This window comes from Ursus americanus, chromosome 6 (assembly GCF_024610735.1).
Source record: "Ursus americanus isolate L20-20 chromosome 6, mUrsAme1.1.p, whole genome shotgun sequence".
NCBI lineage: Eukaryota > Metazoa > Chordata > Mammalia > Carnivora > Ursidae > Ursus > Ursus americanus.
Genome location: NC_142132.1, coordinates 761,159 through 785,293, shown reverse-complemented (window position 1 = coordinate 785,293; position 24,135 = coordinate 761,159). Strand labels below are relative to the sequence as shown.

At 56.5% G+C, this 24,135-nt stretch overlaps 1 protein-coding gene across 3 annotated transcripts in view; it reads right to left on the bottom strand.

The window, feature by feature from the left end:
• The window catches only part of CFAP46 (cilia and flagella associated protein 46), an 88,718-nt gene that overhangs the window by 54,918 nt on the left and 9,665 nt on the right, over positions 1-24,135 (bottom strand). For all 3 annotated transcript variants that reach the window (XM_045809411.2, XM_045809413.2, XM_045809421.2), the window contains 14 exons: positions 23,842-23,941; positions 20,293-20,391; positions 18,539-18,729; positions 14,213-14,441; positions 13,980-14,100; positions 12,627-12,750; positions 12,264-12,394; positions 11,326-11,453; positions 10,278-10,411; positions 8,758-8,970; positions 7,305-7,470; positions 6,807-6,956; positions 6,035-6,142; positions 5,614-5,780 (listed from right to left, as the gene is read on the bottom strand). In XM_045809411.2, the coding sequence (XP_045665367.2) occupies positions 5,614-5,780; positions 6,035-6,142; positions 6,807-6,956; positions 7,305-7,470; positions 8,758-8,970; positions 10,278-10,411; positions 11,326-11,453; positions 12,264-12,394; positions 12,627-12,750; positions 13,980-14,100; positions 14,213-14,441; positions 18,539-18,729; positions 20,293-20,391; positions 23,842-23,941 (2,061 nt within the window). The remainder of the gene's footprint in view (positions 1-5,613; positions 5,781-6,034; positions 6,143-6,806; positions 6,957-7,304; positions 7,471-8,757; positions 8,971-10,277; positions 10,412-11,325; positions 11,454-12,263; positions 12,395-12,626; positions 12,751-13,979; positions 14,101-14,212; positions 14,442-18,538; positions 18,730-20,292; positions 20,392-23,841; positions 23,942-24,135) is intronic.

The window sequence follows — 24,135 nt, the reverse complement described above, 5'->3', positions numbered from 1 at the left end:
CCTGACTCTCGTTGGTCAATTCCACCATCTCTCTTCAGCTTAGAGAGCACACCTCAGTGCCCGTGAGCACACATGCTCTGTCCAGTAACCTCCGCTCTCATATCATATCCGTAAATGCCAGCTGCCTCAGCAGCCCTCGGCATGGATCCCTGTTGTACCTCAGTACGTCTTCTGTCTGGGCTCCACTCCCCCAATACCCCTTCAACCCCACTTGGCAGAAAGTAAGGGTGAATGTAGAGCCAGCCCACTTTTGATGTTCCCTTCGTGCAAAAATTTCTGCTTTGGACCATCTGTTGTCCAATGTCTGAAAATGATTATTTCATGTATTTTGTTAAGCTTTACAGTTGTTTGTTGGTTTTTTTTTTTTCACAGAACAAGAGTATAATATCCATTACTGTATCATGGCCAGAAATGGTAGAAAAGGGACTTTCAAATTTATATAAAGACCCAATGCTGATGATTATATTAATTAATGTTGAACAAAGTAGAAATGTCCCAAATATTCTTAGACTACTCCCTTTTAACTTTGTGTCTATTTTAAGGATCCACGTGAAATTTCTTATTAATGTATATTCCTTTACATTGATAGTGTGAATGTGAAAATCATTCTGGTAATTAAACACTCAGAGGTGAAAATACGAATTGATTAGGAACTGTACTATTTTCCACCAAGAACTAAAAATTACTTTTCTATTTAATGTGAAGTGCTATAATAAAATAACTCTGTGACCAATTCCACACTAGTTTCTTCATATAACTTGCAAAATGGAAAAATTAGCACAAAAATTTGAAATATGTGTAACTAAAAAAAAAAAAAAAATCATCTGCCGTGCATGCCATGTGGCTGAGTGTGACCATGTATCCTGCTTGCCCAGGCACAGGGTCCAGCTCTCTGAGTGACCAGCAAGATCACTACAAAGTGTGGTTTCTCTTACAGAACCAAAGACCACTGCTACCTGTCTCTGCAGCCGCCTAGCACGGAGCAGCACGCCTAGGTGTAGCCAGCACCCAAGTGTGGTTGGATGAACGCTCAGAACTGCAGTCAAACCCAGGCTAGATGGGCAATTCCACTGGGTGCAGTGACACTGGTTACCAGTAGAGGACAGCGATGTTCTACAAATGAGTTTTCAAAAGTCAAAGTGGAAATTAAATTTTTATAGTACCTGTATTTCCCTAGCACTATATGTATATATTTATATTTTTATCTTAGTATAAGATTTGTCATTTTAAAATAAAACTCAATTTAAGAATCACTGATGAAGAATGGCAAGGCCAGGGCACATGTACTTGGTTACCTGAGCATGTCCTCCTGACCAGGCTTCAGCCAGCGGCGAAGTACGTTCCAGCCCAACTACAGAAGGACTAATGCAGGGGCACTCATGTACCGACTCCTTCTCTAACAATGTCTTTGCAGTTTGTCTTTTCAAAATAACTTTTGAATTTTTATCAAGTGGCACCTGCACATGGTTAAGAGTAACTACCTCCTACCCAGCCCCCAGTGCTATTCCCCAGAGGGAATGACTTCTAAGTACTTCACCCTGTCGTCCAGTAGGCACGTGCTTGCCTCTAAAACCCTGCCATCTCACTTGATTTCTCAGTGTACCAACTTCACACAGTACCTATGAAACTCTTACAATGATCCGTGGAAGCTTAAGTTACTCAGACCCTCCTGTTGCCCGCTTCCCAACTTATGAATATAGCTGATTACAGCATTATTTTAATTCCCCTATTTATCATCTTTGTGACTTACAATATTATACTAGCTCCAGGTCTTGTGGACCCTGAGCCAGTGACACTCGACTGCTCACCTTCTCAGGCAAGGGTGTCATCACAGCTCTTCTCCTCCCTTCTGGACACTCCCCTCCCTACTAAAGCGTATCTTCCATATTGTCAAAACTGAGAACGGTTATCTTTTGCTAAGTAATCACAAAGAGGTCTCCTTTGTCAAAATGTTAATCCTAAAACTAAAATATCAGTGAACACCTTGAAAACACAAATGTTTTTCACTCAGGAGTCAAGTTGTGTATGACTCTTGTGTCTTCTGGAGTTTCCAACTGCTTTTTTCTCCATTGCATCATTTTCCTCTATCACGACACCTTGGGTCCTCTGTCTTCCCTGCCCTTAGTCACCAGGCCCTCCTCCATCCTGCCCCAGCTTAGACAGGTGGCTCTCTCAGCTAGCAGCACAGCTTGACAGCTTTTCTGGGCTGAATGTATTATTTCCAGCATCCCACATTTTTCTCTTTTTTTGGTTTATTCCCTTGTTTTTCTGGAGCATATCCTTCAAGGAACTTTCTAAAAACAGGTGTGTGGGACATATATATTCTAGGTCTCTGTCCTTCTAAAAATGGCTTTCCATACCCATGGACTTGACTGAAAGTTTGGGTGAGTTAGAATTCTAGGCTCAAAATTATTTCCACCTAGAAAGCTCCATTTTTCCTCTACCTTCCAGTGACGGGTTCTCAGAAGCCTGTCACACGTCTGTCTCCTGTGACCTTGTTGGACGCTCCATTTGTGGTGACTTAACGTGTCCCCGTGGTCTGCACGGGAGGGTCTCTTCGCTCCCCTTGCTGCTCATTGGTGGCAGGGCCGCTCAAAGAAGTGGGCTGTCTGCCTGGGGCCTCTCTTCATCATCCCCACTCAGACATCTTTCTCAAGAGCACTTTCTGCTCCTTCTGGACTTCCAGAAGTTACATGTTCCACATGTCTTCTGGCTTCTGTCACATTTTCTGTACGCCTGTCCTTTTTCATCTACTTCCCGCGAGATTTCCTCACACTTCGTCTGCACTGAAGTACGCTCAAGAGATCTTGGGTCTTCCGTTTCCACAGCAACACTGTGCTTCACCTCTTCAATGCTGCATCTTTTTCTTGATGTTCTCCTCTGGTCGTTGTGCAGTGGCTAAGATGCTGCTGGGGAGCTCTCGGTACATGGCTTCGGCCCATCTGCTGACGGGCACAGCTTCATGCTGGCTGGTGGAGAGCCAGTGGTGGGTGGGGCACCCCCGATCCCCCGCCTGGGGCCAGACGTCCAGTAGGCGGCCAGGTGCTCTGCCAAGGCTGCTGCACATCCCGTCTCAGTGCATGTGGCCTACGTGGGCTGAGGCCAGCAGTGGGCAGTCTCCTTGCAGCCCTCGAGCTGCATGGCCAGAGACTGCCCCTTGGTCCCCACCCGCTGCACAGTAAGCCTGGGTGGGAAGTCGCAAAGCATGGGAGATTTTCCTTTTGGAAGCAAAGTTTCCAAAGATTGTGAGATTCCAAAGATTACAGATTGTGAGAAAAAATAACACCTAGCCTCTGAGCACCATCAAATACAACATCACCAAAATCAGTCCACACTGTTTTGGAGGAAGGGTCACTCATGATGGAAAGCCCCTCAGTGCTGGTGGTGAGAAACAACAGGCTCCATCACCTTTGCTTTCCCAGGGAGCCTTTCTGACGTCCCCATGGCTACTGCCTCACCTGGGTGGACATGGGCATGTGGGCAAGGCTGGCGGGCACACGTCCCAAACACTCAGCTCCTCAGGGGGCTTAGTCAACTGCGTGCTCATAAACTGCGGTTCCTATGACTTTCCAAGAGCCCTCACCCTCTGCCCGCTGACCTTTCCTCCCCTCTCGTGGGGAAACCTCCTCCAGCTCTACCTCATCCCAGCAGATGTCCATGGCTTGGGCATTCTGGAAGCCTGTGCCTCAGAGGGGCAGCCCTGCGCTCCAGGCTCCCTCGGGGGTGGCCCTGTCTTGACGGGTCGTGCAGCCCGGGGTCCTGGGCATCCACCCTGACTTTCCCTGTGGGGCCACCTTGTCATCCACGCTGCCACCCACTAGGCTGGGCCAGTGCCTGCAGCCCCCCAGCAGGACTTTACGGCCACACATCCACCCCCTCCCCACCCTGGCTGCCCCCAGAGCAAGCTTCCTGTGCCCCCATGTGGTTGGAGTCACTCTTCACGCTGGGTCTCTTGCCCTGAACTCCCACTCCCCCACTCCAGGCCTGAGCGTCCCATCTGAGGAGGGAGGGCCCTGGTGGGCACACACCACCCCAGCCCAGTCCCCATGCAGCGGTCACCCTGAGGGTGGAAAGTCGGCAGCTGAAGCGTGTGACTCTGTCTTCTGTTTGCAGGGCAGCTGGTGCTTGCGCAGGCTCTCAGAGCGGGAGCTGCCATCAAGGTGTCTGATTCTGGAGGAGGGTATGTAAACTAACCAAATACGAGGATTCCTAGTTCAGCTCAGAAGGTCTTCCCAGTCCTTTCCAGGAACGGACCTTGTTCCTTGGGCTCGGAGCCCTCCCGTGGGAGGGAGGCCTCTCCTGTGGCCAGCTGCCCTGTGGCCCAGGAGCTCCTGTCCCCCTGTGCTGTGCTCATCTCGGGGACGCGCACTCACAGGGACCATGGCTGACTCTTCTGGAAGCTTCCGGCATGCTCCTGCTGACAGAGTGGGTGACACGCTCACATCCGAGAGGCAATGTCCAGTGGTCTCTGGGAGTGTGGGCTTATAGAACCAGATGCCTGGGCCCAGTCCCAGCTCTGTGCCTGCCAATAGGGTGGCCTCAGGCCAGTGATTTGGCCTCTACCTGCCTCAATTTCTCCCATCAATGTGGGAGCCGTGGTGGCTACCAGAGAGCTGCCCCGGGCAGTGAATGAGGCCATTCCGCAGAGCCCTTTGGGTGCACTGTGCACATGGTCCGCCAGCCACTGCCGGCCCCTGCGCTGAGGCCCTGGCCACGGGCTGCTTGGGGGTGTGGAGACATCTCAGGTGGCATTCACCTGTTGCCCCCAAATACACATCGGGCGTGTCTGACGCAGGCTGTGGAGCTGCCCCTGAGATATGGCGGACGCGACGCCCTCCCCGGGATCTGGAGTGGGAGACAGACCACCCCCCAACTGCCAATCACGCGGCTGCAGTGGGCAGCCTGAGACGGGGGCGCAGCCCGAGGCTGGGGACGCGTGGCTGGCAGACACACGTGGGATCTGGCCTCGGACAACTGGACCAAGTGTTTGGTCACCACAAACGTCTCCATACCCTTGGGTCAGTGATTTTGTTGTTTCCAGGAAATAACCCAAAAAGAACCTTAAGCAAAGCTGTCTTCACCTCAGGAACATTTACGACAGCAACAGATTTGAAACGGCCTCGTACTCACAAGTGGGGAGACTCAGCGTCGCCGTGGCCTACGGAGCGCGGGCGCCGGCGCCGGGCAGGGACTTCTGAACTTACGTGGCGCGTCTACGCTGCCTGTTCACAATGACCTTGATCAAAGCTCTGCGTCCATCGGGAATGGCGGGCGGCTGATCCGGGAGCCCCTTTCCGCCTCTGTGCCTATCACGTCACAGCCAGTGGGGCCGGTGAGGCCTTGGAATCCTGGGCACAGCTCTCGGGGGCCAGGGCCGCTGAGGCCGTCCTGGCCGGCAGTGAGCCGGCAGATGGAGGCGGCACAGACGCGTGGGGGAGGCCGCTGGGATACTGGCCGGGATGATAGGGGCCTGGGGAGGGGCTGGCGCTCACGCTCTGTGACCTCTGCCTGCCTTGCTCCTCGGTCCTGCACACGGACGCGTGACACGGACACCTCACGTGGGGAACGAGCATCGTCGGGACGCCAGGAGTCAGGTGTCAGGAGGCTACTTACGGGCTACACGTCCTCAGGTACCTAATGCCCATCTGGATGGCCTTCTGTGAGCAGAGCATGGTCACCTCGTGGTCGTGGGCCGCGTGGGCGAAGCGGGTCAGTCGCATCAGGGTCTGCAGCTCCGCCAAGGGGTCCGACCAGGTGCACTCAGAAGCCATAGTCACCAACTTCCGGGCGGGGGAGAGGGGCGTCTGTGAGCGCGGCTACCGTGCTCTGCACTGAGCGCGGAGAAAGCACGTGGGGGAGCTCCCGTGCGGAAACCATCTCGGGCACCCCGCGGGGACAGCACCGGCTCTGCGGGATGCAGGGGATCGCTGTGGCGAGGACGGGGTCACTCCACAGGGCGCCGAGTCTGCCCCCCAGGCGAGGCTCCCTGACCCTGGCTCTGTGTCGGAGCGGCCTCGAGTTGGGGGATTCCTACCTGGGCCAGGGGGGGCACGGTGAAGTCCATGAGGCCCAGCCCATTGCTGGAGTACATCTCCAGAGCGACGAGGACCCGTGTCACCAAGTTGATGTCCTCGTTGGGACTCTAGGGGACGTAAGCATAGGCGTCTGTCAGCCCAGGGGTGCCGGGACCTGCTGGGACACCGAGGACGGTGGCCCTGGGATGCGTTAGCATAGTGGCAACGGCCAGAGCTACTGGTGGGTCTCTCCAAGGTCCCTTTTCAGGCTGCCAACAGGCAGGAGGGCCGATGGCTGGGGGGGCCAGCGGGGTAGTGCCTGCACTCCCACGGCCCAGGCGTCCGCTCTGACTGCCTACCAACTCAGAATCCACATCTGTGGGAGCAGAGGCTGAGGGCCCCCCGCCCCCCTCCTCTCTGGGACCCTGTTTGCCTCCCAGCCCCACCCCCACAGCCTCAGGTTCACAGCTCAGGGGCTCCCTCCAGCCTGTGTGCACCTCCAGGTAAGGCCACAGGACTAAGGAGAGGACACCGTGGCCCAGGGTGGTGACCTCAGAGGGACAGACCTTCCCGGAGGGCAAGCATTCCTCTGCAGGACAGGGGAGCCCTCCCCAGCGCGCAGCGTTGTCCAGGCTGGCGAGGCCCCAGGTGGGAGACAGGGGAAGATCTCAGCAAGAGGCGCCTGCCCTACAGGTTCGGGCACGTGGAGACGAGCCTCCCCCAGCCCCTGGGCACTCTGCCCCAGCCCCCGGCCACTCCCAGATGCTGGCTGGCACCCAGGGCACCCGGCACCTGCTCGTCCATGCCCAGCCGCGGCCCGATCTGCTGCTGCAGCAGCTGCTTGGCCTTCACCCAGGTGGCGATGAGTTGCTGCCGGGCGCTGGTGGGCACCACCTCCTCGGGCAGAGTGCCGTCGGTCAGGCTCAGCGCAAACTCGCAGACCTATGGCGGACAGGCCCTTGCTCACACCCCTGAATTTTGAGCAGGGAAACCTGAGCCAAGACCCAAATTATTAAAAATAGGTGGACGAGGTTGCTGGTCAGACCACACTGGTGGTTTAAACGGGCACCAGTCCTGCAGCCAGGTGGCCTGACTCCCGCCTACACCTGGCGGCCTGCAGCCTCCCTGAGAACATCCACGTCTCTGTCTTGTTTCCTTGTTTCTAGAGAAATGCATGTTTCCCACCCATCCTCGCCCTGCCCCCATTTCCCCGCCTCCTAACTGCTCTGCCTCTGTCACCCCCACAAATTGAGTGAGGGTCCTGGGCCTCGCTGGGGGGGGGGGGTGTACCTCCACGGCAGTCCTCACTTCGGAGCTGGCTTCCGAGTCCAGCGGCGTGTGAAACAGGTTTGAGCGCACGGGTCTTTTAGATTTTTCCGGCACTTGGGCTGGAATCCAGGTCATCATCAAGCCTCTAGCCAGCGCATTGCAGAGCGCCACCAGCATGGTGGGGTCTCTGGAAAGCAATGCGGCAGCAGGTGAGAGCACGGTCGCACGCACAGACTCCAGCAGATGCAGACCCGGGAACCTCGGGAGACCCGGCTCCCATCCTGCTGGGACGACACAGACAGGCACCCATGGCTCTGGCACCCGTTCACGGGGCTGTTCTCAGATCTTCCAAGGGACACTGGCTGTGGTGAGGGCTGCACCGGGGACGCCTCGGTCCCCCACTACAGGCGGCCTTCACACTGAGGGGGCGCCTCCCTGCCTGTGCCAGGTGGGCAGGCTCCTCAGAGCGTCACTGGGTGCTGGACAGTGAGGCCCACCGGGCCTCCGCACCCACTCTGGGGCACCTGTCTGTCCAGCCTTGGTCATGGCTCAGACATGCCCATCAGTCGGTTACAATGGTTGAAAATGGTCTCCGCGTGTCAAGAATCAGGGACTCAAAGTCTGATCCCCACCCACAACGGTAATTGGCAGGAGAGTTGCTGAGAGGGGAGAGGCTGGTGTCTACGGGGTCCCGGCCGGCACTCAAGTCAGAGGGGTGTCCGTGGGGCCTGCTGAGCCTTTCTGGATCTCGTGCTCCATTTTTGTTACTTGTCATTTGCAAAAATCCACACGCACATTGCTGCATTCCGACCCACTGTAACATCTCTACCTCAGAATCTGATGCAAAAATCTAAAATCTTACTGTTCAGACTACAAGCCAACAACAGAGGAGAGTTCTGAAATGTCACCCTTGTCAGGAAAACGTTGACTCGACTTGATGGCTGCAAATGTCCCATTTTAGCTCACATCTTACGTCCACCTGGATGAGTAATCACAGACGCAGATTTTCAACCCTCTCCGAAACCAGAGTGGGATTCGAATACAGGGTTGCTCTTTCCTTCCATTTTCCCAAGGGACTTCGGTCTCAGCAAATGTTCCTTAAAATCCTTCTGTTTGGAACAGAGTGTGCCAGCAGGAATCCATTGCAGGGGCGCTGCGGGGGCACGGGGGTGGGGGCTGCGTGCGGGCGAGGGCGAGCATGTGCTCAGGACGTCCAGCTAGGAAACAGAGACTGGCATGGCTTGAGCAGCTAGCCCTGCGTCCCCACGGGTTTCCCCGCGTCCCTGCCACCGCCGCACACCGGCCAACAGCAGCCCTGCCGTTCACGGGAGGACAGCACTGACTGGGGGGGGGGGGGCAGCGGACCCACGTGCGAACCCACAGTTCCCAGGCCCGAACCAAGGTCTCTCAGGGCATCAGGGTGGAGCCAGGCCGGGAGTCAGGCGTGCACACAGTGCCGGCCGGCCACACCTACCCGCTGTGGCCCGTGGCCTTGACGATGCTCAGGAGGTGGTCCAAGGCGTCCACAAGCTCCTTCTGCCTCCCGGCCGCGATGAGGTGCTGGTTGTGGTTCAGGACGTAGACCACCGCGTTCTGCACGATCCAGCCCTCCTGGATCTCTCGTCCAATCTCAGCGGACCGTAGCCAGCTGTTCATGGCACTCTGCGACAGACTCTCGATCCAGTTCCTGCGGAACACACCCCATCAAGCTCCTCCTTTGACGGAAGACCGCCACTCCAGACACAAGACAGCTGCCAGTGGCCCAGCTGTCTGTGGCATCTGGGGTCAGAAAGGTGCCCCTGACAGGGGTTGCCCGCCGTGACCCACCGTGTTCCCTCCTGGGGCCTGGCCCTGCCCAGCGCGTCCCGTCCCCCAGCTGGACGTGCTCCCTCAGCACTGAGTTCCTGCACATGTGAATCACACCGTCTCACTCCGTGCCTCGCCCACAAAGCTTCCTCGGGCCGCCGGCTGCCCGTCCACCCCGGCAGCCACCCCTCACCCTCACCCTCCGCAGGGCGGCCGGTTCTCTTGGACCCGTGTTCCCAACACCTGTTTGGTAAAGGGCCAGACAGCAAGTATGCTAGGCTTTGAGCCGCAGGTAGTCTCTGCTGCACATTTTTCTCTATTTTACTTTACAGATTTTTAATACGTCAAAACCACTCTATGCACGTGGGCTGTACAGAAGCAGCCGTGGGTCAGGTGTGGCCTGAGCCGTGGTTCACTGCGCCTCATCCACAGGCATGCACCCCCCGCCCCAGCCACGTGGCAGTAGGCTCCCGGGGCCCAGGCCGCTCACTGTGTGACGCTCTGAGGACTGAGGCAAACACACCCGCCACGTAACAAACACCAAGACACATGTCCGTGCGCCGAACGAGTGTGCCGCCCTCCACGGGAGCAGGTGGCGGCCGAGAGCCAGCAAACAGGCTGGGTGAAGCCGACAGGGAAGGAGGCTCACCGCCCCCTTCAGTGAGCGAGCCGTTGGAGGGGTGGCGGCTCCTGTGAGAAGTGTGGGTATTCACTCGTTACCACATTCGCTTTTAAAAATACTTGGTTTTAGATTAAAGATGACTAAACCCCGTCACTGTTAACACAGCACCTCAAACTCATGGGTGTTTCTGTGGCGGCAGCTCACGTGGCATGTCTTCTGGGCTATTCTTCACAAAGCGCTCCTTCCCATCCACACTCTGGGGACGGAGGCCCAGACGCCGTGGGCAGGTCCCGTGGCAAGAGCTGACCACGGCTCCTCCTCTGAGCACGGAGCCACTCCCCTTCCATACTCCCACCGCGAAGACCATCCCCTGTGCCCCCGCTGTCGCTAATAACAGACTAACTGGAAGGAGTCACGTCTGTCACACACGACACAAACCACGCCCCTGGTCTGGGCCCAGCCACCCCGAGTCTGTGCCCTGCCGCCCGCAGCCAGGCAGCCCGTGTTCCATGGACAAGCCATACCCGCAGCTGTGGGGGATGTCTGGGCCCCATCAGGCCACCTACTGGTACGTGATCCACTGTGAGCTGTCCTCCGGGGCCTCGACTGTGTAGCCGGCCGAGTGCTGGCTCAGGTCCTCCGGGGGCTCGGGATGGTTATTTAGCTCCACGCCCTCTGAGCGCAGCAAGTGGACAGTGGCCTGTGAAGGAAGTGGGCGGCAGGAGCGGTCACGGGTGCAGGCTCCCGGTGCCAGGCGGGAACGTACAGCCAGGCACGAGTGGGCAGACACTGTGATGAACCCCATGGTCTTCTCAGAGTGTCCTCCCCGCCCCCCAGCTGCCCCCACCTCACCCACAAGTACTGTGTCTCAGGAAGAGAAGCCCAGCACAGTCCTGGTCACACCATGGCTCAGACACAGTCACTTCTGAGCGTCTGCCTCCCAACCCAGTCACTCTGCGAGTGTGCGGAGACACTGACAACTGCTGAGAGCGCCGGCACGGATGGAGGGGCTGCATGGGGCGGGGGGGGGGGGGGCGGTCCTGCCAGCACTGGCTGTCGCCTTCCCAGCACCGGCTCTGCCCCTGTCGTCACCATGTCCCCAGCTCACGGCACAGACTCAATCATTCAGTGAGTGCTCTGGTCAGGTTTCCCCACGGACCCCAAGACAAAGAGTCCAAAGTGGTCCTGAGAATGATGAAGTCACAAAATGTCACCACGGTCACCTCCCTGGGCGGAGTGCAGGTGGCGTGGCAGAGAGCTCAGCCCCGGGGCCCCAGCACTGACCCTGGGGTCCTGTGTGCTGTCTCTGGGAGAAAGGCCAGCCCACCTCCAACAGAAGTAGATAAAACACGCACACCTCACTCAAAGTGCTGTCGAAGCAAACACCCCCAAAATGCAACAGTCGCCTCAGTACCTACATAACTTTGGGTTTGAGATTCAGAAACGATTTCTAAGGAAAAATGTGTATTGACACAATTGCAATACATTTGCGAACCCAGGAAACGCCCGTCCTCTGTGCTGGCATTTCAGGAGACGGTCTCGGGGTGAGCGCCCCACACCCGTGCAGGGGCCACGCTGAGCGCACACCCGCGACACCGCTGAGCAGGGACGCACCTCTGCATTGATGAACCCCACCTCGGCGAACTTCCGGAGCAGGCTGGGGGACACCTGCCTCTGCAGGGTGACCTCCGACTGGCCCACGGCGTTCTGGGCCAGGCTGTCTCCACCCTTCTTCTTCTTTCCTGGGGACAGGGCGGCGCTTTAGCCTCAGTCTGACATGCCCATCTTTTCGAGCAAATAAAATACAAGGATTCCTGGCCCAGGAAGGGGCCGGAGGAAAAGTGGGCAGGGCTCCCCTGGCGGGGGGTGGCTAAGGAGTCCCCAAAACCAGCTCAGCCCCAGCTCATCTTGAGCTGACGGCCCCGACAACACAGTCTTGGTTCTCCTTGTGCAGTTTTGCCACTCGAGAAGCCCCCGGCCCCACCAAGCCTGCAGCACCCACGTCCCTGGCCATCTGGGACCCCTGGCACGTCCCAGTGTCCTAACTGCCCACTAGACCGGAACTCCTCCAGGGAGCCGCCCACCGAACTGTCCCCGGCCTCCAGCCCCACTCCCAACCACACTGCCTGCCCACACTCGGCCCCACCTTCACAGTCACCTCTGCCCTCTGCCCCCAGGCTGCCAGCCCAGTGGCCTCTGTTCTCTTGATCACAGCAGGTGCTGTCCCCTTTCTCAGCCCCTGACGACCTCGAGTGACCAGAGCAAGCAGACAAGGGCCAGAGCAGCCAACAGCATGGAGGGCCCGATGGGAACAGGGAGCTGGGTTCCAGCACCGCCGCACGGACCCAGACCCTGGCCTCTAGCAGGAGCCTGTCCCACAGACCACCCTGAGCTGACAGCCCCTGCCCAGCCACTGCCCGCAGCACCGAGGCACCACGGCCGGGGCAGCCACGCGCCCTCTCCGGCTGCGGGTTTCGGAGAACGCACAAAGCCCCGAGCTGTGCCCCGGCTGGCGCCTTAGCGCACGTGCATGAGGGTGTGGGCCCTGGTACCTTTCTTCAGCCGCGCCACCTTCTTCACCTTGACGTTGTCATACAGGAGGCAGAAGCGGCTGGCGGCACGGCAAACATCCCACACACCTTGCTTCCGGGCGACTTTGGCGAGCTCTGCCCAGATCTGGATTCTGCTCACCAGACAAGGAGGAGGGTCAACACGTGAGTGGGTGGCGAGATGAGGAACAGCCCGAACCGCCGCTCTGCACGAGGGGGCACCGGTGGTTCCACGGTTTGGTGGCAGGTGCCCGTGTGCTTCCCTCCAGGGCCGTCTGCCCTACAACTGTGTGCGGACGACCCAGCAGAGCTGGTGCCGGGCGGCCACGTGACTCAGACGCCTGCGGGGCCGCACCCCTCACCCACCTCTCCTTGTCGTTCTCGTTCCCCAGACGCCGCAGGTGCCCGGCAGCTTTGTCCACGCTGATGATGTGGTGCCGCGCCTTCGCAAACAGGTAGGTGAACCGGCCCCTGATTTTCCCCACGGAAACTGAGGGCGGAAATGGAAATGCCAGGCTGACGCGCGAACGTTAAGGGAACCCAGGACTGGGAGGAGCTGTGTCTCTGTCCCTGGGACCCTGTGCCATGGGCACGGCGGCCGCGTGCGGCAGCCCAGGCTCCGTAGGCCCAGCAGACGTGAGGTGGGGTCCTCTGGTGGTCTCTCCCTCACACCGGCCCCTGCCCGATGCCCCGCCCGCCCCCACGGCCTGGCCCTTTGATCTGCTTGGTGGTGGGGGCTCCTCCCGGTAAATGGGGCACAAGTGAAGAGAGCTCGGCCTCCCTGAGCGCCGGGCTGCCCAGCACGGCGGCACAGGGCATGTGGCACATGCTGCTCTCTCAGCCAACGCGCCAGCCACCTCCAGGAGACAGCCCTCAGGGCCCCCCGAAGCCCCTCAGCATGCAGGGCCATGAGGCCTTCTCCAGCTGGGTCGCTGGGTCGCTGGCGGGCCGGCACCACGGCGGCTGACCGGCGCACATCAGGACTGCTGACACAGCCCCACACTTCTGGGGTGCGGGCCACATCCCAGAGCGGTCCTCTCCCCACTGCTGGGGCATGACAGCTGGGGGAGCAGAGCCTTGGGGCGGCCTTGGGTGGGGCTCCCCAGCTGGCCACAGACCTGCCATCCACAAGGACGTGATGTGCTTGGCGGATCCGTGATGATGGGCAGAACTGCACCCCCAAAACTGTATGATGAAGCCCTAACCCTAGAACCTCAGAATGTGACCTTATTTGTTGTGTCTTTACAGGGGCAATCGAGTTAAAATGAGATCATTAGGGTGGGCCCTAATCTGTTGTGACAGATGCCCTTAAAAGGGAGGAACTCCGGACCCAGAGAAACAAGTACTGAGGGAAGATGGTGTGAAGACAGAGAAGACTGCTGTCTGCAAGCCCAAGGGGGCTGGAGCCACCCTCCACCCGACCTCAGGGGGAGTTCCTAGCCCTGCTGACACCTTATCTGGACCCCTGGCCTCCAGCCCCTGACGGTCGGTCCTGCTGGGAAGGAGGTCCTTGGTGACGGCGGCCGAGCTGGGACACAGCCTGGCGCTTTCAGAGACCAGACTGCACGCACATCAAGGCCTGGACGGGCGGGTTCAGAACTTAGGCGGGCACAGCATGGTCCTCAGTGCCGGGCTGGGGGTCTGCCCCAGACGGCATGAGGCTCAGGACGGCTGCTGAGCGGAAACACGCTGGGCTCCGGGAGTGACAGCAGTTTGTACCTTTGGCCTCGTTCTCGCTGTCGAGCACAATCTGGAAGGTGTCGGGGGCCAGCGCCAGGCCTGCATTCACCAGCAGAGCCCGCTTCCTCCTGACGCTATCTTTTGGGATGGCTTTCTTCGCCTATAACAGAAAGGGATGGTATGATGGGCAGGCTATACATCATCTTAAGCGACACTGTCCCCGGGCTGTTCTGTAGGCCCCCAGTCCCTGGGCAACCCCAGTCCCATGGCACCTGCTCAATGGCCATGATGGCCTTGTCCTCGGCACGCTCTGGGGACTGGTACAGCATGGTACACAGGTGCAGCCGGTTCAAGGCCATGGTGAGCTTTTCCTGGTAGAGGCCCAGGCTGTCCAAGAGCACGGCCTTCTGCAGGTGCCGCATGGCCGGCTCCAGCCGGTCCTCGTCCTCCTCGATGTGCGCCATCTCCATGTGCACTTGGCAACGGAGCAGGACCATGAGGCTGGGGGAGGACAGCATGGTGTGACATGGGCCTGGGGCATGCTGACTTCCTGTGAGACCCTCCTGGCGCTTGGGCTCTCCAGCATCCTTCAGCTCCCGCCCAGCTTGGCCTGGAGGACTCTCGGGGGGTGGGGGGACAAGCAGGGAGGTCCCTGCAGAACAGCTAGGACCTGGGCTCTGGGGCTGAGAAGCAGCAAGTCAGCAGACTGGGGACCATGCCAGTGAGACCTGCTGGGTGGAGGACTCCGTGGACATGGGAAGCCTGTGACGCTGCCACCACCACTCTGTCCTCAGGTACCGTCCCAACCACTGTGCACCACTGCCACCTGCTGCCTACGGCAGAAGCCTGCTCTTCGCCCCCCTGCTCTGGTCTTAGCAGCTGAAGTACACCCCCCACTCAGAATGGCCACCACGTCCCACCACATCCCATTCTGTGCATGTCAGTGAAGTGTCCTCAGAGCTTTTCCATCCACACGAGGCAGAGACCCCACATCACAGCCACTGCCCTGGGACACCAGCATTAGCAAATCCAACAAGTCCGGCCGAACACAAGTTCTGCAGGGCCCATGAACGGATGGAGCAGATGGAGGTATAAATGCCATGTGGTCTGCCTGCGACCTCAGGGACAAGGAGGCAGGACGTGCCTGTGGCTTCACCCACGCCCGTGAGGGGCCCCTGGTTAGTGCCAGGGGTGAGGTCCATGCTCCGCGTCAGGGAACCAGGCTCTGCAGACTCTGCCCAGAGTGGGCCATGTTTCTGGGGCAGGCCCTGCACTGAATCACGCTCTTCTGGGCAGCATGAGCCCGGATCCCACAATGGGAGACCCGTACAGGGCCGACGGAGCCAAGGAGCTGGCTGAGGCAAGCCAACACCACGCAGACTGCAGAGGGGGCGACACAGAGGGACAATCCACGTCTGGAACAATTTGGCAGAGCACGGGGCCGCTGAGCCAAGGAGGCGAGATCGGAGCACAGCCGGGGCCGCTGAAGTCACAGGTGGGACGGAGGGAGGGGCTCCGCAGTGCCGGAGACCAGACCTGTAGGAGCTGTTCATCACCAGACATGCAAACTTAACACCTACCACAACAAAAACGAACGCTTCTGCAAGAGGCCGGCAGAAGCCAAGCACTTCTTAGGGCGTCACGCACGATGTCCAGCACACAGCAAATAACACTAGACGTGCACGGAGAGAGAAAAACGTGAGCCACAGTCAGGCTTTGGGAAGGGTCAGGTGTTGGGTCTACCAGATAAATCCTTCTGTGCAAATATTACGATACAAATATAAATGTATTCAAAAACCTGACAGAAGACAATGCTAAGGACAGAACAGATACGGAATCTCAGGAGAGGAGAACCCACAAACTGAGACACTAGAGCTCAGGAAGGAAACGTGAAGTTGGAAAGCTCCTGCTTGGGGCTCACAGCTGGAAATGGGGAGGAAGAGCCAGTGAGCCAAAAATCATCCATCGGAGGGACCGATTGAAGTAGATTATTTATTTATTTATTTATTTATTTATTTATTTAATTTTTAAAATTTTTTTAAAAGATTTTATTTATTTATCTGAGAGACAGCCAGCCAGCGAGAGAGGGAACACAAGCAGGGGGAGTGGGAGAGGAAGAAGCAGGCTCCCAGCGGAGGAGCCCGATGCGGGGCTCGATCCCAGAACGCCGGGATCACACCCTGAGCTGAAGGCAGACGCTTAACGACTGAGCCACCCATGCGCCCCTGAAGAAGATTTTAAAAATGAGCGGAGGCTTGGGACTTGAGGGCAGTATTCAGGGCACATGCGAAACTCAAGTCCCAGGAGGCAGAGAGTGAGGATGACAGATAACAGCTACTAATTTCTGATGAGAGGCCACGTCACATGTCTGAGCATCTCAGCAGACCCGAGGAGGAGTTTTTAAAGGCTCCCGGGAATTCCACGATCAGAACTCCGAATAAAGAAAGGGGCAGAAGGACATGCAGTATGTGGCGGAACCACGCTGGAAACTGTGCACCTTTTTTGCAGGAACTACGGCAGCCAGAAGAAACAAAACAGCCTCTTCCAAGTGTTTAAAAAAGAAAAATATCTGCAAACCCAGAACCCAGTAACCAGTGACAATAGTCTTCAAAGATGAGAGTCACGGAAAGTCATTTTCAGATCAACCAGAGTTCATCACCAGCAGGAAGGTCTTTGGGCTGGGTTAGAGCAGGCAGGAACTTGGATGTGTGGGAAGAAAAGAAGAGCCAATGGGATGAGCAAAGTAGGTAAACATGAGAAACTACTGTTTTCGTCTGTAATTTTCTTAAAAACAAACAAGGAAGCAAAGAAAACCACTGGCTGTAAGACCAGATGACAGCAGTGCAAAGTGAGGTAGTTCTATTTATACGTAAGATACGTCGCACTATGTCCAGACGTGAAACCCACGATCACAACAGCGGAAAGGAAGTGGGTGCAGTGAGGGGGGAGAAGCAGCACAGGGTCCACCGTCAGGACGTGAGGAGGGGTGCGCAACCGGCCCACGCGGACGTCACTGCCCAAGGACCCATATTACTAGCCCTTGAGCAACCCTCCACCCCAGGAGGTATGGTGGGGAAACAAAGAAGCCAGTGCAGGAAGTGGAACAGAATTCTAAAAATTAACCTCAAGGAAGGCAGGGAAGGACCAGCAGGAAGCAGAAGGGATGAGCAGAAAGAAATGAGGTCAAAGACAAGCTCAATGCAACACCAAACACAAAGGGACTAGAGCTCCAGTCACCACACAGATGGTCCCAGTAGACGAAAGGAAGATGGGTGGATGCTGCCCACCAGATGCGAGCTTCAAGCCCTAAAACGGCAGCTCCTGCCCCTCTTCTCCCTGCTCTACTGTCTTCTTAGCACATAACACAGCCAGCCTACTCAAAGCAGAGCGGAGGTGCAGGTGTGGGTGCAGGTGTAGTCAGAGGTGCGGGTGCAGGTGCGGATGCAGGTGTGGGTGCGGGTGCAGGTGTGGATGCAGTATAGACGCAGGTGCCGGTGCGGGTGCAGGTGGGGGTGCAGGTGTGGATGCAGTATAGACGCAGGTGCCGGTGCGGGTGCAGGTGTGGGTGCGGGTGCAGGTGTGGATGCAGTATAGACGCAGGTGCCGGTGCGGGTGCAGGTGGGGGTGCAGGTGTGGATGCAGTATAGACGCAGGTGCCGGTGCGGGTGCAGGTGTGGGTGCGGGTGCAGGTGTGGATGCAGTATAGACGCAGGTGCCAGTGCAGGTGCAGGTGTGGGTGCGGGTGCAGGTGTGGATGCAGTATAGACGCAGGTGCCGGTGCGGGTGCAGGTGGGGGTGCAGGTGTGGATGCAGTATAGACGCAGGTGCCAGTGCAGGTGCAGGTGTGGGTGCGGGTGCAGGTGTGGATGCAGTATAGACGCAGGTGCCAGTGCAGGTGCAGGTGTGGGTGCAGGTACAGGTATAGCCGGAGGTGCGGGTATAGCTGGAGGTGTGGTGTGGGTGCAGGTATAGACAGAGGTGCGGTGCAGGTGTGGGTGCTGGTGCAGGTGTGGGTGCAGGTGCTTGGCTGTACACCCTCATGGCACGTCTCTAGGACCTGCTGTTGTGCCTGGCCCAAGGGAGGTGCTCAGCAAGCATGTGATGAATGCATCCAATCCAGTGCGGACAGAAGGCATGGTGTCGCACACCTCAGCACAGACCCGTTGGGTGTTCCAGACACCGGGTGATGGGCACTGGCTTCATGGCCAGCGTGCGCCACGCTGTGGCCATGGCAGTCTCTTCCGTCAGAGTCTGTAGGGCAGAGACAACTCCGAGGAGGTTAGACCTAACTGTTGCTGTCAGTGTGTACCTGCAGCCTCCTGGAGCCTCGAGGCTGGGACCCGGGCTGGCCTGAGCTTGATGTCAGCCAGTGGGGAGGGCCACCCAGCCCTGACCTGGGGCACCCTCATGGCTTCGTCCCCGTGGCAGCTGTGCAAGCTCTTTCTGATACAGGCCGAGTTTCCCGCTGGCACCACCTTCTGGGGGAAATGCGCTGGATCTCATCTTTTTCCTGCTGCTAAAGGGTTCTGCCCCAGCCCTCCCCACACGAGCATGCCCCTCTCTGAGAGGACAGCCCCGGACCGGGAGGCACAAGCTACCTGTCCACCTTCTCCAGGATGTCCGCGATGTTGGTCAGCGGCTTGCGCAGGTGGTGCCGCAAGTTGTGCTGCAGCAAAGGGAGACACATGTTCCACTGGGTGGTGCACACTGTGTGGATGAGCCCGGGCTCGGCCAGGCGCATGGCTCGCTGCAGCGCCACGTCGAGTCTCTGCACTATGTTCAGTTGGGTCTGCACGGAACACACAGGCCAGTCTGTGAAGACCGACGGTGAGGCCCGCGTGCCACCTGGGGAGCTGGAGGGTCGGAGGCAGCGGGTGGGGCCAGGGCCCCAAGTCCAAGTCTGTCTGTGGCAATGGCCCCGTTCATCTTTTCTAGAAGGGACTAGTTGTCTAGAAGATACTTCCTTAAGGCCTAAAGTGGGCTCTGCACACCCATGGATGTGCTTCTCTTCCACGAGTTGATTCTATCCAAGTGTATGTATCTCTCGGGCTTGTATATTCACTGTGGCCGGTGGCCAGTTATGTTTACAGCCCAAAGAACATCTCCTCTGTTCTGTGCTACCTGCGCCCTTCCCACCAGACAGGCTCTGGTCCCACGTTTGAGGATGTGTGGAACGGCTTACGGCCCCACGCTTCCTCGGAGCCCCGAAGGCTCTCTGGAGGCGCCACGAGCTAACCCCACGAGTGCCCGCCGCGGCTCCAGACCAACACCACTCCTCTGTCCAATAGATTTTTTTTCCTTTTAAGCTGCAAAACTGTCATTAAAGAGTAGTCTAAAATAATCTCTGGGTTCCTTTCCTGGCAGGGGCTGCTTGTCCAAATCCTACTGCGTTAAATAAGCAGATGGGTGAGTGCAGCCAAGCTCACGTCGCCTGTAATTCTCTGCCACCATGTTTAGACAGCTGCTGCCATGCCAGCTCATCAGAAAGACAGCTGCCTCCTCTCTAACTGCAGACGGAACGTGGCGAACAAGTCCACCGTTTCCAAATGGAGCAGCTGAGGAAGAGCGGCTCCCGTGAGCATGGTACCCCACCCCCCCAGTGAGGGTCCTCTGGACTTGCCTTCCCTGGGCTCCCCACCTCTTCCCCTGTGCCCCTGGGTTCCCCGCCTCTCCCTCCATGCCCCTGGGGTCCTGCCTCTCCCCACGCACCCCTGGGCTCCCCGCCTCCCCCCACGCACCCCTGGGCTTCCCCCTCCCTCCACCCATCCCTGGGCTCCTTGCCTCTCCCCACCTATCCTGGGGTCCCTGTATCCCCAACAACCTCTGATGACCCTCTTCTGCCCACCCCCGGATCTCCCCCTTCCCTCCATCCCTTACAACAACCTTACCACCTTCCCAGAGCCCCCCAGGTTTCCAGGCCCAGTGAGGCTGACGGACCCACGCTGTGGCAGGGGGTGACTTTGCCTTCCTGGACATGAGTCACAGTGGCAAAGAGCCAGGACAGGCACACAAAGGCGCTGACCAACGGCGAGTGCTATCAGTGTGCGTGGGGGGTGGGGGGAGAGCAGCTCCACACAGGCTGCAGGAGGGCTCGCCAGAGGCTCACCCTGGGCCCCCGTCCCCAGCCCAGCACACAGGTTGCATGACCCCAACACACCCGGGAGGCAAGATGGCCCTGGGAGCCATGAGGGCCTGTGCTCACTGGTGGGGTTCCTGCCAGAAAGGGTGTGTTCATGGGTGGGAACCCGAGGCACGGGAGGCCGGCCTTGTGTCCCCCCTCGCCCGGGAGCCAGGAGTTTCCAGGAAATGTGCAAAACCTTTCAGCGATGCTGACTCCTGTTCAGAGATTTACCTCAACGGCTGCTCGGACATAGATCTTAACTTTACTTTCGAGTCTTAAAGCTTCTAATTCATACTCCAGGCATTCAATTTCGATCAGCTTCCCAGGATCCTGCAGGACACACACAGTTTTTGTATACAGGGGAGATTTTTAGTGAAAGCAATCACGTACATTAACTTCAAAGACCGTTTTAAAATACAACTAATGTGCCGGTAGAAACTCAACAACAAAAAAACATAAGCAAATACAAAGACATACAACAAAAACTAAAATGTTCCCCCAAAATGCGAAGATTTAAGTGAGAAAGCAAACAGAGTTTTTTTGATACCTTTTTAATCATGGGGGGAAAAGATAGTTAATTTCACTGGACATTGAATTTTTGCAGAATTACACCAACTTCAGATAAACTCATAAAATTTGGCAAACGTGTTTTCTTTTACTTAGTCCCTGACAGGGCCAGGATGAGCTCCTTGCTTGGCCGAGGTCGAGGCGGTGGGCAGCACGAACCTGGGATTTGTCTTCACAGGGCACACTTGGCTTCTACAAAACTGCTAAGCTTTTCCAAAGGCGCTGTGCCATTCTGCGTTCCCGCCGGCTGTGACAAGAGCTGCGGCTTCCCCACACCCTCTCTCACGTGGAGTGCGGTCAGTCTCTAATTGCAGCCAGTCCAGTAGGTGTGTCACTGTGAGTTTGTACAGAATGTACATTGGTCTCCGCCTCGGTTCCCAGCACAGAGCTCCTGAAACCCTAGTAATGCTCGAGTGACGGAGCACCAGGGGCATCTTTCCTTCTAAAGACGTAACTCCCATGGGCTCCTGGGTGGGGGCTGGTCACACAAAGACCAAGCCATGATTACAAGCCTGGGATTCTCAGCCCTGCCCCCATCCTCCAGAAATGCATCAATAATTGGGTCGTGCCTACGTGAGGAAGCCCCCATAGATTCCCAATAGTACAGGGTTCGGGGAGCCTCCAGGTTGGTAAACATGTCCACATACTGGGAGGGTGGCCCACCCCAACTCCACAGGGACAGAAGCTCCTGCCCTCCCAGACCTCACCCTCTAGAGCTCTTCATCTGCATCCTTATTATATAATAAACTGGTAAACGTGTTTCCCTGAATTCTGTGAGCTGCTCCGGAAAATTAACCAAACCCAAGAAGGGGATTGTGGGAACCCCTCATTTGTAGGCAAAAAGGACAGAAGTTGTGGGTAACTTGGGGCCTTCTACTCACCACTGGCACCAAAGTGGGGGAGCAATTTTGTGGGACTGAGTCCTTCTCCTGTGGGATCTGATGTTGTCTCCAATAAGAGCAACGGAACTGTCTCAAATTGTAAGACACCCAGCTGGTGTCTGAGACTTGCTCGCTGTGGGGAAAACCCACACACATTTGGTGTTGGCGGTGCCGGAAGTGCACTGTTCTGCGGGAAAGCAAGGCAGAAACAGGACTTGGAAAACCAGCTCCTCCCAGAGTAGTCAACATCACAAGTAACGATAATTCCACACCTTTTCCTCTTCCCAACCATGTATTTTCACTGGGGGAAGTGTCTATTCAGAGCTTTCCGGTTTTGGGTTTTTTTTTTTTTTTTTGGTTGTCTGTTTTCTTGAGTATTGAGAGTTCTCTGCATATTCTGGATATGACGTCCTTTATCAGATATGTGATTTGCAGACATTTTTACTCAGGACCTGGTTTGTATTTTCATTTTCTGAACAGTATCAAAGAACAAGATTCTTCATTTTAACAAAATGTATCAATTTCGTGTACGAATTATGCTCTTGACATCAATCGAAGAACTCTTTGCCTGACTCAGAGTCACAAAGAGTTGGGCTTGTTTGTTCTTCTGAAGTGGCAGAGTTTTGACACTCAGAGTTAGGTCCACGACGCATTTTGAGCTAATTTCTGTATGTGGTGTGAAATGGGGAGCCAATGCTTTTTTGTTTGTTTTTAACATGTGGCTATTCCCCTGCTCCAGTACCATTTGTTTAAAAGACAAATTTTTTATCCACTGAAAGCCATTTCAGTGACGCCTCTGTCAAAAATCAACTGGCCATATGTTTGCGGGTCTGACCCTGGGCTCATTCCATCTTTGTCACTTCCTTCAGGCCAACGCCACACCGGCTTAACTACTGCATCTTTACCATACGTCCCGGAGCGAGGTAGAGTACATCTTCTGACACTGTTCTGTGTTTCCAGAGTGGCTTCTCGTTCTCTTGGCTCCTTTGCATTTCCATACAAGTTTCATGATCAGTGTGTCCGTTTCCGATGCACTCCTACTAGGACTCTGCTCAGGAGCACGCCCAAGCCACCATCCGACCTGCCTTGGTGCTCTCCAGCCTCTGCTGCACCCACCCTGCATGCCCGTCCCACCTCTCCCACCTGGCAGTCCTATTCAAGTACTACCAGACTGTCGAGGTCCAAGTGAAGTTTTTTTCCTTTTTTAGAACAATTTCCAGATCAACATAACCACAAATATGACTGATTTCCCTTCTGCTGAACTGCACCATGAAAGGGGCACTACTCTGCAGCTCCATTTGGAGGGAAACTTCTGAGAAGCAGCTGATATCTAAGACTCACAGGTACTGTGGGACTAAACACAGCAAGTGCTTAATGGAAAGGGCAGGAAGTGATGCTGGTGCTAATGGTCCCACTGTCCGAGCGGATCCTCCCTCACCTCTCTCGCCCTCACGGGCAGCAGCACCCACAGCAGCACCTGCTGTCCCCTGGCATTACGTCCCACAGCACCAGCGCCGGCGGCGAAGTGAGCCTCTAGTCGTGCAAGAGCCCGTGCGGCTTCTTGAGTCATAACACGGACACCTGAAGCATGCACTCTGAGAAACTCCTGGCAGGAATGTCAAGTTTTCTTTGGAGGGCAATATTGTAATATGTATTTTAAAATCTTGAAAGTGGGGCGCCTGGATGGGGCAGTTGTTAAGCATCTGCCTTTGGCTCAGGGCGTGATCCTGGCGTTCTGGGATCGAGCCCCACATCAGGCTTCTCCGCTGGGAGCCTGCTTCTCCCTCTCCCACTCCCCCTGCTTGTGTTCCCTCTCTCGCTGGCTGTCTCTCTCTGTCAAATAAATAAATAAAATCTTTTAAAAAAAAATCCTGAAAGTGAAATTCCCAAGTAATTTCAGGTCCATGAACTTGCTTTAGGAACAAAAACCTAAGTTCAGATAAAAGCTTTAGGCACAAAATGTTGACTGCAGCCCTTTATGTAAAAGCAAAGAGTAACAGGATTGAAGCGTCCAATAATGGGGCTGAGGAATAAGTTTTGGATCATGAATATTATGAAATATGGTGCAGCCCTTCAGATGAATCGCGTAAACAGCTGGTGGCAACACAGGCCGCTGCTGCCACGGAGGCGAGAGCTCGTGACGCACATGTCACATCATCTCAATGGGGTGAAATGCACGTGTGGAAAACTGGCAGCATGTTACCAACCACACATTGCTAGGCCCTCCTGCTGAAGGGTTGGAATTCCGCCCCCTCCCCTTGGCCTGGTATGTCCGGACGGCAACAGATGACGACGAGCAGGTGCTGCACGCCCACCGCCACCCCTCACTTACTTTGCTGTCGATCCCCTTCAAGTCTGACAGGCAGCCGGAGGAGATCTCCTCACATTTCAAGGTCAAAGAAAGACGAGCCAATTCAAAAAGCAAAAGAATTCTGGAAATGAAGAAACAGAAGAGCAATGCATCAGTAGAGGGGTCAGGGAACATTTACCTGCGTGTCCTGTAGGGGAGAAAAAGCAGTCGTCATTTCACCAGAGGCGGGAAATAAAAATAAAATAAACATCCCATGGTGACGGTCCCCAAGCCCAGCCCCCGCCAGGCCCCGACACAGAATTTGGCGGAAATGAA